The sequence below is a fragment of the Falco naumanni genome, chromosome 1 (assembly GCF_017639655.2).
Source record: "Falco naumanni isolate bFalNau1 chromosome 1, bFalNau1.pat, whole genome shotgun sequence".
Classification (NCBI taxonomy): Eukaryota; Metazoa; Chordata; class Aves; order Falconiformes; family Falconidae; genus Falco; species Falco naumanni.
Window position 1 is genome coordinate 100,451,309 of NC_054054.1, and position 13,702 is coordinate 100,465,010.

General features: G+C 61.2%; 3 protein-coding genes across 4 annotated transcripts; 2 read left to right on the top strand and 1 right to left on the bottom strand.

The window, feature by feature from the left end:
• The first annotated feature begins 3,234 nt into the window (after positions 1-3,234).
• Positions 3,235-4,389, top strand: LOC121096530 (claudin-3-like). Its single transcript, XM_040612534.1, has one exon. The coding sequence runs from the start codon at positions 3,353-3,355 to the stop codon at positions 3,995-3,997; it is 645 nt and encodes a 214-aa protein (XP_040468468.1). The 5' UTR covers positions 3,235-3,352; the 3' UTR covers positions 3,998-4,389.
• A 923-nt stretch (positions 4,390-5,312) lies between these two features.
• On the top strand, positions 5,313-8,026 carry ABHD11 (abhydrolase domain containing 11). 2 transcript variants are annotated; one of them, XM_040612476.1, is made up of 6 exons: positions 5,315-5,405; positions 5,911-6,046; positions 6,135-6,308; positions 6,719-6,889; positions 7,164-7,345; positions 7,647-8,026. In XM_040612476.1, the coding sequence occupies exons 1-6, from the start codon at positions 5,335-5,337 to the stop codon at positions 7,783-7,785; spliced, it is 873 nt and encodes a 290-aa protein (XP_040468410.1). In that variant the 5' UTR covers positions 5,315-5,334; the 3' UTR covers positions 7,786-8,026. The 2 variants fall into 2 exon arrangements, with proteins under 2 accessions (XP_040468419.1, XP_040468410.1); XM_040612485.1 differs by lacking the exon at positions 6,135-6,308 and having other exon boundaries at positions 5,313-5,405.
• A 765-nt stretch (positions 8,027-8,791) lies between these two features.
• On the bottom strand, positions 8,792-13,613 carry LOC121096499 (caspase-1-like). The gene is made up of 11 exons (XM_040612463.1): positions 13,483-13,613; positions 13,229-13,355; positions 12,744-12,798; positions 12,088-12,360; positions 11,637-11,773; positions 11,211-11,387; positions 10,776-11,010; positions 10,503-10,655; positions 9,766-9,875; positions 9,318-9,423; positions 8,792-9,037 (listed from the first exon to the last, which is right to left on the bottom strand). The coding sequence occupies exons 3-10, from the start codon at positions 12,748-12,750 to the stop codon at positions 9,331-9,333; spliced, it is 1,185 nt and encodes a 394-aa protein (XP_040468397.1). The 5' UTR covers positions 12,751-12,798; positions 13,229-13,355; positions 13,483-13,613; the 3' UTR covers positions 8,792-9,037; positions 9,318-9,330.
• Between the last annotated feature and the right edge of the window lie 89 nt (positions 13,614-13,702).

Sequence of the window (13,702 nt, forward strand, 5' to 3'; positions counted from 1 at the left end):
GCTTCCCTCAGCATGGGCCACCAAACTGACCATGCCCCCATGACCTTTGGGTCTGAGCTTCATCTGGGATCACCACCTCATGGGGGGCAAACGAATCCCCATGCCACTGGTGGCTGCATGAGGCCACCCTATCTCGTCCCCACCCCAGGGGACCTGCTGTGGGTGATACTCCTCCATCCCTTCCCATCTGGGGGGTGGGGTGGGGGTGGGGAGCAGAGGGGCTTCACCAGGGTGGGGGACACAGCAGCAGGGATGGGGATGCTCCCAGGACACCCACAGGTATCCTGGCCCTGCTCAGCTGTTCTCGGTAAACACCAGCAAGCCAGTTTGCTTGCCACAAGAATGTGTTCTGAAGCGTGCAGCAGCAGCCAGCACCCCGAAACCGTGGTGATTTGCCCCTTCCTCTGTCGTGAGTCAGGCAGCAGCTGCTGCCCCGGGCCAGCGCGGCACCGTGTGCAGCCTGTACTTTGGGCAATTTGGGACAACAAAGTGGAGACGCAGTGTGTGGGCTCTGATTGCAGGGTCAGGGGCTGCGATGCTTCACCTGCCCCATCTCATCCCATACCTGCCCCAGTAGACCCTACCCCAGGGGTCTCCCCACTGCTCCATACACCTGCCTGAGGCATCCCCCTCTTCCCCTGCTTCACATCCATACCTGGGGGTATCCCCCCCTGCCCCACACCCCTGCCTGAAGTATCCCCATTGCCCCACAGACATGCTTATGGTATAACCCTGCCCCTACCCCCTGCCCCACAGTCCCACCTGGACCCCCCTGCTGCCCCACAGCCCCTGCAGCCACCCATGGCAATGCAGCTGGGGGTGCACATGCTAGTGCATCTGCAGCCTTGTGCGCACCATGAGGTGCCTGTGTGTGCACCCGCATTGCTGTCGTGTGCCCGCTGGCCTCAGTCTGTGTGCGGCTGGCTGCATGCGCGGCTGCGTGTCCAGGTGTCCCTGCCGGCAGAGGGGGTGTGAGTTTATGTGTGGGGGTGTGCGCGCATCTGTGCGCATCCACACCCCGGGGCCGCTGGCACAGCTCTGCCGGATGCATGTGCTGCCGGCACCCCTGCGTGCAGACCTGGGGGCCCTCGGCCAGCCCAGACCCCCCTCTGGTGGTGGCAGTGTAGTGCCAGCAGCACCCCGGCAAGCCTGGCCTTGGACCCACCATCACTTGCCAGCAGCGCTGGCATCCCTGGTATCCCAAGGTGCCCCCGACGGCTGGGATCCCCAGCACCCCCAGGGACAAGGACACAAGGCCCTGGGGTGCTGCATGCATGGGCTCCCCCTCAGCAGCACATATAGGGGTACCCCCACCCACCCAGCCACCAACCCTGGCTGGGTGGGGGGGTCTTGGGGTGTCCTTTGCGGTGTGATCAGGTTTCAGTGGGGTGGCAGAAGGCCACCTGACCAATCCAGAGTATTTTGGGTATGCCATGGGCTGGCAGAGGCTAACCTGGCTGGATAAAGGGTATTGGGGTGTCACAGAGGTCAGATACAGGGTGCTGCAAGGGGCAAGAGGCCAACCTGGATGGATATGGGGTGCTGAGGTGACAGGAGGTGTGGCGAATGAAGAGACGGGATGCAGCTTGATGCAAGCAAGTTGTCGGTTCATTAGTGATTTTCTTACAATTATATACGTTTCTACCTTCTACATATTACACACTGATTGGTTAAATCTTAAGCGTAAAAAACACTGATTGGTTGATATTTAAGGCACACCGTTAGAACAATAGGAACTTATTAGTTTACCTTGACATAGCAACAATTTCTATTCCAAAATTAGGGGGGTTCTTTCTACGCGGCTTTCTTGATTAACAAAGTTACATATCGGCGCTATCCGTTCCCTTATCTGGCTACTCGTTTCTCTGTCCGTCTGGTTGCCTCCTCAACTGTAACGGCTCAGGGGTCTGCAGTTAGCTTGTTCCTTTGTTCCCAGGGCTTGTGCCCTACAAGTTCTAACAAGTTTCTATTCATTAGGCTACCAGTACTTGGACTCTTGTCCTTGAGGCCTTGTCCTACAAGGAGGTGACAACATCTAACCCAGACAGATATGGGGTGTCAGGGTGCTGTGGGGTGGCAGAGGCTGACCACGCTGGCTATGGGGATTCAGGGTGTTGCAGGGCAGCAGTAGCTGACTCAACCAGATACGGGATTTCAGGGTGCTGTGGGGCATCCGAAGGTGACACACACACACACACCCAGCTATGGGGTGTCAGGGTGCTGCAGGTGCAGCCAGGCAGAAGGGGGGGCTCCCCCCATTACAGACCTTGTGTGCCCGAGCAGGGGGGGCTCCCTCCACAGCGCTGGCTGCCAGCATCCTGCTGCGCTCAAGTAGTTAATAATAAGTCGTAGGGGAGATTTTGGGGCAGGCAGGGAACAGGCAGCAGCAAGCCCGTGTCCAGCGGGGCCGGTAACCACATTCCTGGGGTGGGGGGGCAGAAATACCAGCACTGCCACCAGCAAGGTTGGGGGGATGGTTGGTGGGGGACCGTTGGTGGGGGACACACATGCCCACCTCAGCCACAGGGCTGCTGCCACTGTCAGGTCGGAGCCGGACTGCCGGCAGCCTGCCTGCACTTGCCTTTTTTTTTTCCCCCTTCACTGTCTGCTCGCTCAGGTTGATGGGGTGATGATGTCAGCGCAGTTACGTGCATTATCTGCTTCCTTCAAGGCCACAATATTTGAGCAGGATGAGTAAAGATTTATTACCCGGTCAGGGGATCCCTGCTGGCGCTCCCTGCCCAGCACGGTGGGAGCACCCATGGGTCCCCTGGTATGGTGGTGCCAAAGCAACAAGCATCACAGCATGGTGAAAAGGTTGCACTTTGCACAGCGATGCAAAGGTACCTGGTGCTTGCCAAACCCCAGTTAAACGTGAGCACTGATAAGACGCTCCAGAAATAAACTAAACCCTGACCCGCCGGCACCTACAGGGGGGAATGGCAAAGCCAAGGGATTTCCAGGTCCCCAAGGGGTTCAGTGGGTCCAAATGAGCATGGTGGCCGTGCCTGCCGGTGCCCACAGCCCAAACCCAAGGGGATGGCCGTGGCAGGCGGCGTCTCTCCCCCTCCCACCCTTGCCTGTAACCCGGCGCCATCTCTGCAAACAAAGGGGAGGGTGTGGGACGCAGGTGGCAGGTGACGGGTGACGGAGGAGTGGAGAGGAGCGTCCAGCAGCGAAACCCCACCCCGGGCGGGCGCTTGAGCTGGCCCCGCCAGCCCTTATAAGCGCAGGTGCACCCAGGTGTAAGCTGATCCCCCAAGGGCCGCAAGCGGTGACTGGTGACGGCAACGGTTTCGGTCCGTAGGTTCCTCTCCACCATCGCCTGGAGTGAGGCAGCAAACCAGCCACCATGTCGATGGGGTTGGAGATCGGCGGGGTGGCCTTGTCGGTGCTGGGTTGGTTGTGCAGCATCATCTGTTGCGCATTGCCCATGTGGAGGGTGACGGCCTTCATCGGCAACAACATCGTGACAGCCCAGATCATCTGGGAAGGGCTCTGGATGAACTGCGTGGTGCAGAGCACGGGGCAGATGCAGTGCAAGGTCTACGACTCCATGCTGGCCCTGCCGCAGGACCTGCAAGCTGCCCGCGCCCTCCTGGTGGTGGCCATCGTCTTGGCTGTCCTGGGTTTACTGGTGGCCATCGTGGGTGCCCAGTGCACCCGCTGCGTGGAGGATGAGAGCACCAAAGCCAAGATCACCATTGTTTCCGGCGTCATCTTCCTCCTCTCCGGCGTCATGACCCTCATCCCCGTCTCCTGGTCGGCCAACACCATCATCCGGGATTTCTACAACCCGCTGGTGCTTGATGCGCAGAAGCGGGAGCTGGGCACCTCGCTCTACGTGGGCTGGGCAGCCTCTGCCCTTCTGCTGCTGGGGGGGTCCTTGCTCTGCTGCTCCTGCCCCCCCAAAGACGACAGGTACCCGACCGGCAAGGTGGCCTACTCTGCTCCGCGTTCTGCCGTCACCAGCTACGACAAGAGGAACTATGTCTGAGCCCCCCCGAGATCCCCGGGACCCCTCGACATCCCATCCCCTACACCCCCCCCACTCCTGGGACCCCCATCACCCCCGGTGGGGACTGAGGACGGCAGCAGGAGGGCGGGGGGGGCGCGAAGGAGGGGACAGGGACGGCTGCGGGGTCAGGGCCAGGCTGTGTAAATAGAGACAGTTTCGGTTAAACAAGAGGCGGTTTCGGGTCGGCGGGAGAAGTGGCGCCCGGTGTGCCCCTGCCCGCACCGGTGGGACGGGATGGGGACAAGGATAAGGACAGTGCCCCCGCCCTGGGGTGTGTGTGTGTGTGTCCCCCACCGGCCGGGCACCGTCTGTCCCTGTTACGCGTGGTCTGTACCGGTTACATTTGTCAATAAACATGTCCTGTTTTGGTAGCCCGAGTATCCTTGGGGTGGGGTGGGGTGTGGGGCAGGACCCACTGGGTACGGATGGGACCCCAATAGGTAAGAGCGGGACCCCACGGGGTACGGTCGGGACCGCACCGGTTACAGGCACGGTCCCACGGTTAAATACAGGACCCCATGGGGTACCGATGGGACCACACCGGTCAAGAGCGGGACCTCACGGGGTCCGGGGAGGGGTCCAGGGCTACAGCCATCCCACACCCTCGGCTACAGCAGCACCGCGTTTGCGGACGGGGCTCTCACCCCGCAGCCCCCTCCCAACCCCGGAGGGGCGCCGGTCGCCCCCTGCCCGGCCGGCGGCAGCTCCCTGGCAGCCGCGGGGTGGGAGGCAGCGGGGAGGCTGCCAGCGGCGCTCCCTGCCTGCGCGGTCCAAAGTCTGGCCCCGCCGGGGGGAACACGGGGCGCCTCCCCCCGAGCGGCGGCTGGGGCGAGGCCGTAGCGCAGCACCGCTCCCCCCGCCCGGCCCCGCCACGCTCCAACGGGCAGGGACAAAGAGGCAGGAGCCGCCGCAGGTGCACAGGCAGGCAGGACCCAGACACCCCCCCGCCGCCCGCTCGGGGGCTCGCAGCGGCTTACGGAGCAGACGCTGCCCACGGGCGGGCGGGCGGCTGTGCTGCCTGGGAGGCACCTGCAGGCAGGAGCCGGCCGCCGCAGCCCGCTGGCAGGCAGCGGACCCGCCCGACTCAGGTTCCCGCGGCCCCCCCCCGGCCCCCGCCGCTGGCTGCAGGCGGCTGCGATAAGGATCGGCGGGGCGGCGCTTCCCCGCACCGGCCGGGGCGGGGGGGGGGCGGCGGCCGCTCTGCCCGCCGGCGGTAGGAAGGTCGCCCTCCGGCCGCCAGGGGGCGTCCGCCGCGGGCAGAGAGGCGGGGCCACCGGCGTGCATTGCGTCACTGCCCGCGCGCCACCGCCGCCATCATGCTCCGCTGGCTGCCCCGGGCCCGTGTCCCCGCCCCGCCGCCCGCCGCCGCCGCCCGCTCCCTGGTGACGTAAGGCCTGGCCGCGCGCGGGGCGGAGGCGGCGGGAGGGGTCCCGAGAGGAGGCGAGGGGCCGTTACCCGGGGCTGGTGCCCCCCCGGGCCACGGCCCCAGTCTAGGCCACGCCCCTAGCGCCCATCTAGGGGGTGCCGCCCCGCCCCCATGCCGCTAGGACAGCCCTTTGGCTACGCCCCTGCACCCCCGGCCACGCCCTCAGGCACTCGCATCCTTGGCCACGCCCTCGCCCCTTGCACACCCGGCCCGCCCAGCGCCCCCCACATCCCTGGCCACGCCCCCGCCCCTGCATCCCCGGCCCGCCCAGCGCCCCCCACATCCCTGGCCACGCCCCCGCCCCCGCATCCCCGGCCCGCCCAGCGCTCCCGCATCCCCGGTTCGCCCAGCGCCCCCCGCATCCCTGGCCACGCCCCCGCACCCCCGGCCCGCGCAGCGTCCCCGCATCCCTGGCCACGCCCCCGGCCTCGCACCCCCGGCCCGCCCAGCGCCCTCTCCCCCGCAGCGCCGTGCCGCTGGCCTACGTGGAGATGAGGGGCCGCGAGGACCGGCTGCCCCTGGTGCTGCTGCACGGGCTCTTCGGCAGCGCCAGCAACCTACAGTCGGTGGCCAAGGCGCTGGCATGCCGCGGCAGCCGCAAGGTAAGGGTCTGGTAGGGGTTAGGGGGCCGCAGAGCCACAGGGGGCCATTTCCCGGGGCTGGGGTGACACGGTGACCCTGCCGGGGCAGGTGCTGATGCCGGATGCCCGGAACCACGGCAGCAGCCCCGGCAGCCCGCTGATGACCTACGAAGCGATGAGCCTGGACGTGCAGCATCTCCTGGACCGCCTGGGCATCACCAAGTGCATCGTCCTGGGACACAGCATGGGGGGCAAGACGGCCATGACGCTGGCCTTGCAACGGGTCGGCAGGCGCGGGGCTCCTGGGGCTGGCGGGGGCAGCGGACTCGAGGTGGCTCCTGGAGTGGGAGGCTGTGGGAAGGGGTGTGGCGTCTGAGGGGGCTGTTCACAGGGCCAGCCTTGCCCACGGTCCCACATGGGGAGGCTTTTGTGCTGTGGGGTGCTGTTCTGCTCAGAGCCGTAAGCTGGGCTGTGGGAGCAGCACATTTGTCTGGCAGCGCGCACTGCCCTGTCCCTGGGGCTTGGACGTCTCCTGTGCCAAGACACAGGCACTTGGGGAAGGGCATGTGGAGCTCTCTGCTGAGGCAGGAGGGAGCTAAGAGCTTCCAGGGAGTCTGGCAGGGAGCAGAGCCCTGTGCCCGATCCCGCTGAGAGATCCCAGCTGGCATCCATCTGCCCTGCTTGTGTTCCCAGCCAGACCTGGTGGAGCGCCTCATCTCCGTAGACATTAGTCCTGTCTTAACTTCACACATCTCTGAATTCTCTGCCTACATCTCTGCCATGAAGTCGGTGAAGATCCCGGATGGCCTGGCCCGCTCTGCAGCCCGCCAGCTGGCTGATAATCAGCTGCGTGAGGTGGTCCAGGTAGGAAATGCTGCTCCGTGCATGGGGTTTCTGCTCCCAGCCTGTCCCTGGGACCAGAGCACAGGGCTTTAGGGCCACAAGACTCTTTCCACCCCTGCTCACTCACCACTGGCATGGGCAGCTAGAGGACATCTCTACAGGGCTGCAGGGGCGGTGAGGAATGTGATGGCATGGGAGATGCGCACAAGGGGGTGGAGGGGAGTACAGAGGGTGCCAGGACATCCTGAGGGCTTGTTGCTCTTACTGAAGAGTATACAATTGCCTTTTGTGGCAGCTCCCGCAGCTGAGACAGTACCTCCTCACCAACCTGCTGGAGGTGGAGGGCCGCTACGTCTGGCGTGTGAACCTGGAGGCCATTTCCCACCACTTGGCAGATATCATAAACTTCCCCATCTTCCACAAGCCATATCCTGGCCCTGCACTCTTCTTGAGAGGGTCCAACTCGCCCTATATCAGGTGGGACTGGAGAGAAGTGGTTGGAAGCCTGTGGCTTGACCCCTAGTGCTCTTCTGAAGCTGTTGAGGGTGGGAGGAAGCCCCCAAGATGGGGAAGGTCCTGACATGAGCTCTGCCTCCAGCAGCTGGTGACACCAACATGCTGGAGAGCAAGGGAGGACCTGTGGGCAGCCCCAGGCTTTCCCAGCTGGGAAGGGGATGTGATCCAACCTGTGATCCCCCTCTGCCTGGGAAGGGTGAGGGAAAACGCCTGGATAGACTTCTGACCACGCTTCCCATGGTGGCGTTCCCTTGTCCTGCAGCTCCAAACACTACCCAGAGATCCAGCGCCTTTTCCCCAAGGCAGATATCCAGGACATTGAAGGTGCAGGCCACATAGTCCATCAGGATAAATTTGAAGAATTAGTCACGGCTGTCCTCAATTTCCTGCCACCACTGTAGCACTGAGGACCAGGGTTTCTGCAAACGCCACGTGGGACCTAAGGAGCTCTGGGCCATGGTGCGGGGCTCTGTGAGGAGGGGCTCAGTCTGCCCATCCTGTGCAGCCTGTCCTGCCCGCGCTGGAGTGCCCCAGAGGTTAGGAGGGGGCAGCGCTCTCATTTTCCTGCTGCCAGACCACCTGGTTGTGGATCTGGCTGTGACTTTGCAGAACATGCAATAAAGCTGAATCCATGCCAAGGCATAAAATGGTTTGCGTGTGGCAGCAGAGGACAGAGAGTGTTTGGTGGGGACGGGAAGGGGCTCTCACCAGCAGGGATGCTGGTGGGAGTGGACAACTGGGCTGGGCCCCTTAATGCAAGGAGCTGTGGGAGCAGTGTGTGTAAGACATAGGTGTGAGGATCTTTCTTGGCTCCCAGGGGAATTGTGTCCTTTCTCCACCTCAGGGGCAGTGGGAGGATGGAGGATGGGGGGTGGAAGCTGCCTCCTGAGCCAGGAAAGGCCATGAGCCTGCAAGGGGGAGGCATGGAAATCTACCTGGAGTGTGTCTGCCCAGCCTGCCCCAAAGGACTCGGTGATCCTAAAGGTCTTTTCCAACCTAAATGATTCTATGACTGTGAAGGCAGGGGTCCCCTTCTCGCTGAGCTCCCACTGATTTCTCACATCCCACCTACTTAGTGTCCCCCAAGAAGGCAATGTAACAGCAGCTACTGCCAGTTGCAACAACCATACACCCACTGCAGGCTAAAGGCAGAGGAGCAGTGCTGTCTGCTCTGGAAATCCCTTTACGATTATGATCCCCTTATGATGACAGGTATAGCCAGAGGCGGGGTAGAAGCAGCTCTGGGGTTGACAGATCATCTCTGTTGCAACTGGGGACAGGATCCATCGGGACAGTTAAGAGATACTAACCAGCTTTGCATTTGGTGCTCCAGAGCCAGGTGTCTCTGCTGCTCCCTGGGAAGTTTGCTCAGTTTGGGGTTGTCTGGAGGCCACAAAAAGAAGGGAGGACAGGAAACCAAAGACTTACTTTATTGCAGGTCTGTTTGGTAATTGCCTAGCAGAGGGGGCACAAGTAGCTGGTTTGGAGATTCAGTGTGTTTCTGCAAAGCTGTTCTTGGCTTTTCTACTGGTCCTTTCCTTTTCTCAAGAAGTACATCTCTCTTGAGCAGGGTTACATTCACCTTGAGCTTGAGCTTTCTGCTGTGTTACCCCAAATTCAAAGACACTTGCTGTCTGTGTATGATTTTTTCACCTGTGAAGAACATTAGATGAAGAAGCTCCTGAGACATGGATTATGGAAACAAGTTCCTCCAGCATCTGTCTCTCCTGTGGCCAGCTGGGAGACGATGGAGTGAGGCCACCGCCCAGCCCCAGCTACCAGCACACAAGCCCTTTGGATATCCTGTCTGAGCCGTGAGGCGTGGAGCCCAGAAGCGATGGGGAATTTCTCCTTGCTCCTCCCTGCTGGCCGAGTACCATGTTTGGGGCACAGATAAAAGACTGCCACAGAGGTGCGAGGTGAAGAGACTCACCATGGGCAGGAGATCAGTGGCCTGGGAAGAGGTAGAACTTCCTGAGCATTGTAGTCCGTTCTTGTGATGGCAACTGCTGAGGGAATTTTCCAAAGGCATATTGGACCTGGAGTGAGAGTGGGGAGAAATAAAAGCAGCTCCATTTCCAGCATGGGAAGGGGGAGGGGAGTCAGGAGGCATCCGCAGGGGCATCTTTAGGCATGTGTCTGGTGGCACAAGGGATGCCATGGGTGGCGCCAACACCAGGCTCACGTGTGCCCACCACATGGCAGGGTGCTGATGCCTTCAGGGACCCAGCTGACTTTCCAGGCCAAACCAGACCCCTTTTTGACAGAGCCTGCTCCTGAGGGGCCTGCCGAGAAATGGCCTGCCCTGGTGTGAGCTCTGCTCTGAGCAGCGTTTCTGACCATTGGCATGGCTGCCTCTCCAGTTAACTACAAAGTCTCACCTTTCGGAAGATCTCCTGTAAGTTGCTGTCACAGGCATGGTTTTGAAACTGCTCTATCAGGCGCTGGATGAAAAGGGAGCCTGTTACTGAACTTCTCCAGGAGACAGTATCTGGGGAGACAGAAGATGCTGAGTGTGATTTCCCTGGTGTCCCTCACTGCAAAAGCGATTAACACTGGGTGCCAGAGCAGGAGACGGGCAGCTTCTCTGAGACAGTTATATATGGCCCATCCAACTCACAGCATGGGAAAAGGACAGGGCATCCCAGCAAAGACAGAAGTGATGCGAGTATTTTCTTGGAGCCTCTCAGCCCTGCCATGCTCCCGGCCATGCCAGCTGCCAGGCTGGCACAGCCTGGAGCCATCTGCGATCCAGCAGGAGATGACAACTGGCCCTGGCCAGCCACTGTGGTGATATACATCAGCTGGGGAAGGAGTGCAGGCAGAGCTGGTGGGGAGGGCTGGAACTAGGGCAAGGGAAGGCAGCCAGGCAGGGGCACAAAGCTCTGGCCCAGGTGCCTCTAAGAGGCATCTGTGGGTTTCCTGGAGTGGCCTTGTACCCAGGCACTGGGGGACACTGCCTTCTCCAGAAGCCCTAGTGCTCACGGTACTGAGGGGACCCCTGGCAACCTGCCCTGAGGAGGAGGAGGTGTGAAGGAGACCCATGGCATCAGGAATGGGAGTCCTGTTGCCCTCACCTGCCTTCAGGCAGGGCAACTTATCTCCAGAAAGTGCTTACCAGGAGTGGAGGAATGTAAAGTGGCAAAATCACTCTCCAGATGGACTTCAAAGATTGCATCATTTTCCAGCCCTGCAGGGATTGTGTGAGAGGAGCTGGGAGTGGCCATGGCAAGGTCTGTGGAGTTGCTCACCATCACGGACCCTATCTTACCTAGGAAGGCAGGGCAAGCCATCAGCGATGATGGCATGTCCAGTCCCCACCCAGTGCTTATGTGCCCTGGGAGAGCCTGGCTGTCTCACTTGCCTGCAGGCACCTGTAGCAGGGACTCACCTCCACGGCAGGATTGGATAATGACCACTTTGGGTTTGCCCAGCAGTGCCTGGCAGCACTTGTTGTTGAATTTCTCATAGATGGTGTCGAGGGAAAGGATGTCTGTGGTCTCACCTCTGCTCTTGGTCCCACAAAGCCCAGCCCTGACCCCATGAGACATGAAGACCAGGAAGGTGCTGTCAGAGGTGTAGTGATCTTTGCGATTCGCAAAATCATTCATGACTGTAGCCATCTCCTACAAACCAGCAGAAGGAAGGAACATCAGCCACCTGTGACCAGCTATGTGGAGACCCTGCTACCAGCCATGGGCAGGAGCCACTGCCACTGGGGACAGAGGTGTGCCAGTGGTGTCTGAGCCCTCACCATCAGTGCACACAAGGAGGGTCTCTGTACCACTCCCAGGGCCGGCAGCAGCTGTTTTGTGCAGTCCTTTACCTGGGAAGTCAAGTTGCAGTGGACGTCCACCATGTAGCCCAGCCCTTCCAGCAGTGTCGTCATCCCCTTCACATCCACTTCGGCCCCATTCCGCCGGCTCAAGTGCTCAAACTCAATGTTGCAGATGAGCAGGGCCCTACGGGTTCGTGTCTCCCGTGGTAGATGGATGGGATAGATCTGTGAGGTTGGAAAGAGGCAGTGCTCAGCAGTGGGTGGGTGCAGCAGACTCTTCTTGGGAGGCAGCTAACAGCAGAGAAGGCCCATGGGTACAGCAACCATATCTCCCTGTCCCGTCCCTGGGGCATATCCCCACACCTCTTGCCCTGCTCCTGGGTCAGCAAAGACCCTGGCTCCCCTTCCATGGGGCAGGCCCCTGTCTGCTGGGCCACGCTCCAGCCTTCCTCTCATCTCCTCTGCCCTCAGCACCTGGTCTCCCTCTGTGTCCCTGATGCGCTGGTACTCGCTCACGGAGCACTGTCGGATCCACTGCTGGCCCTGGATGCCAACAGGGTGTCCAGGGGGGTTCTCAGTGTTGGGGGAGGCCAGCTGTGCACCAAGGGGCCCTACAAGCAGAAAGCCCCACAGTTACACTGGGAAGTGCCTGCTGCAAGAGCAGACTGTTGCAGGGCACAGACAGATGACTGGAGCTGGGCTGTCCCTGTTCAGCCCCACGGGGGATGGCCCCCCTTGAGAGCCCTGTCATCACTGCATGGCAAGGGGGACTCAATGACACGGAGAAGTGACACCAGGGACACCCAACTGCCCCTTGCCTTCAGGCTTTGGGCACCCACCAGGGCCATGCCCCGCTCCAGCATCCTGCTGGAGGCACTGAGAGCCCCAGCATGGTCAGGGCAGACCACAGCCCCACATCTCTCACCTGAATCAGTGGCCAGACCCAGCTGCTTTGCCAAGGTGCCATCACGCTTCCTGAGACTGTCAATGAAGATCTGGCTTGCCTTGGGGCCCTTCAGACGCACGCTGTCGATGAGGCAGCGAGCCTTGTCGGTGCGCACCGGGTATCTATCCTGCACCTCGTCCACCTCCTCAAGGCTCAGCACCCCTTGGCCCAGCAGCTCATCCAGCAGCCCAGAGATCAGTGGCTTGCTCACACGCTCCACAAAGGCTGTCCTCACGTTCAGGAGGAGCTTGTCTGTAGGGCAGCTCCATCAGTGCCCCCACACCAACAGAAGATTGCTCCACCACCTGCTCTGGGTGCTTCCTCTTCCCTATTGCCCTCCCCAGCCGCTGATCCTTCCTCCACCATCCACCCTGGAAGCTCCCTCTCTCTCACTGCCAGCCAAGGCTTCTCCTGACATCACCCACCTCCCCCTTTTCCTACACACCCACATAAGGTGCTGCAGGGGATACATTTGCAAGGAGCAGGGCCCCAGCTACTCAATGATGCTGTCCCCCAGCCTGCATGCAACACTGTGTCAGGCTGGCCAGAGTCAGCAGGACTGGAGCAGCACCCAGGGAGGACCAGGGCAGGCCCCCATCCCACCGCCGAGCTTCAGCACCACTGGTTGTACTCACCTGCCATTGCTCCTCAGCCCCTGGCCTGCCAAAGCTGCCACGAGGTCTCTTTCTCCTGGGAGGGAAATGAAACCGAACTTTCAAACCAGTTTCACTTTCTATCTCTGCTCAGTCTCTGCGCCTGCTCTTTGGCTGTTGCCATACATATGCTTACCCATCCCTGCTGCCCCCTGTAGCCCAGCACATGCCTGCAAAGTCACTGTGCATGGGGCCAGAGCCCCCCGTGTCCTTTGCGGCCACACTCGGCTTTCCTCCTGGGAGTGCTCAACACATCCCCGTGACGCTGGGGCATTATAAACACGTGACTGGTCCCCACACCACACCACCCAGCACCCGCAGGGCAGGAGGAGGCTCCCAGCCCTCCTGCACCTCCCAGAGCCAGGCATGGGGCAGCTCAGCCCACAGACCCAGGGCCAGGCAGAGGTGGCTGTCCTCTCCCAAGGACCAATCTCCCCTTCATCCACACACCCCCAAACCCTGCAGACCTCTCTGGGGCTGAGCTCAGCTCCTCCCTTCTTCATGCAGCCCTGTCCAGGTGCTGGCAGCGAGACAGGGCCTTGGGCAGCAGCGCCATCCTCATCCACCCAAGGGTTCACCAGCTGTATCTCCATCCTGCAGGCACAAGGGGGAAGGGGAGCCAGCCTTAAATGTAAAATCTGGGTTGTCAGAAAGCCTGAGGTTGCCCCATTAGTATATCAGCAGGGCTGTTTCGCAGGGCAGGTTGAGTGTAGGGCAATACCTGGATGGGAATGGCTGAAGTAATGCCAACAATGGGGAACCCAGGGAAAAGCCGTGGGGAACAGGGACATCCAGCCCTGTGGAAGGTTGAGTGCTGCAGCTGCCGAGAGCTCAGCGGGGTGATGCAACCTCAAGATGTTTTTAACATCCTGAAGGCTTCTACAGGCCCACTGGGGAGGCTGAGCCACGCCGCAGCTCTGAGGTGCCCCAACCCTGGTGAC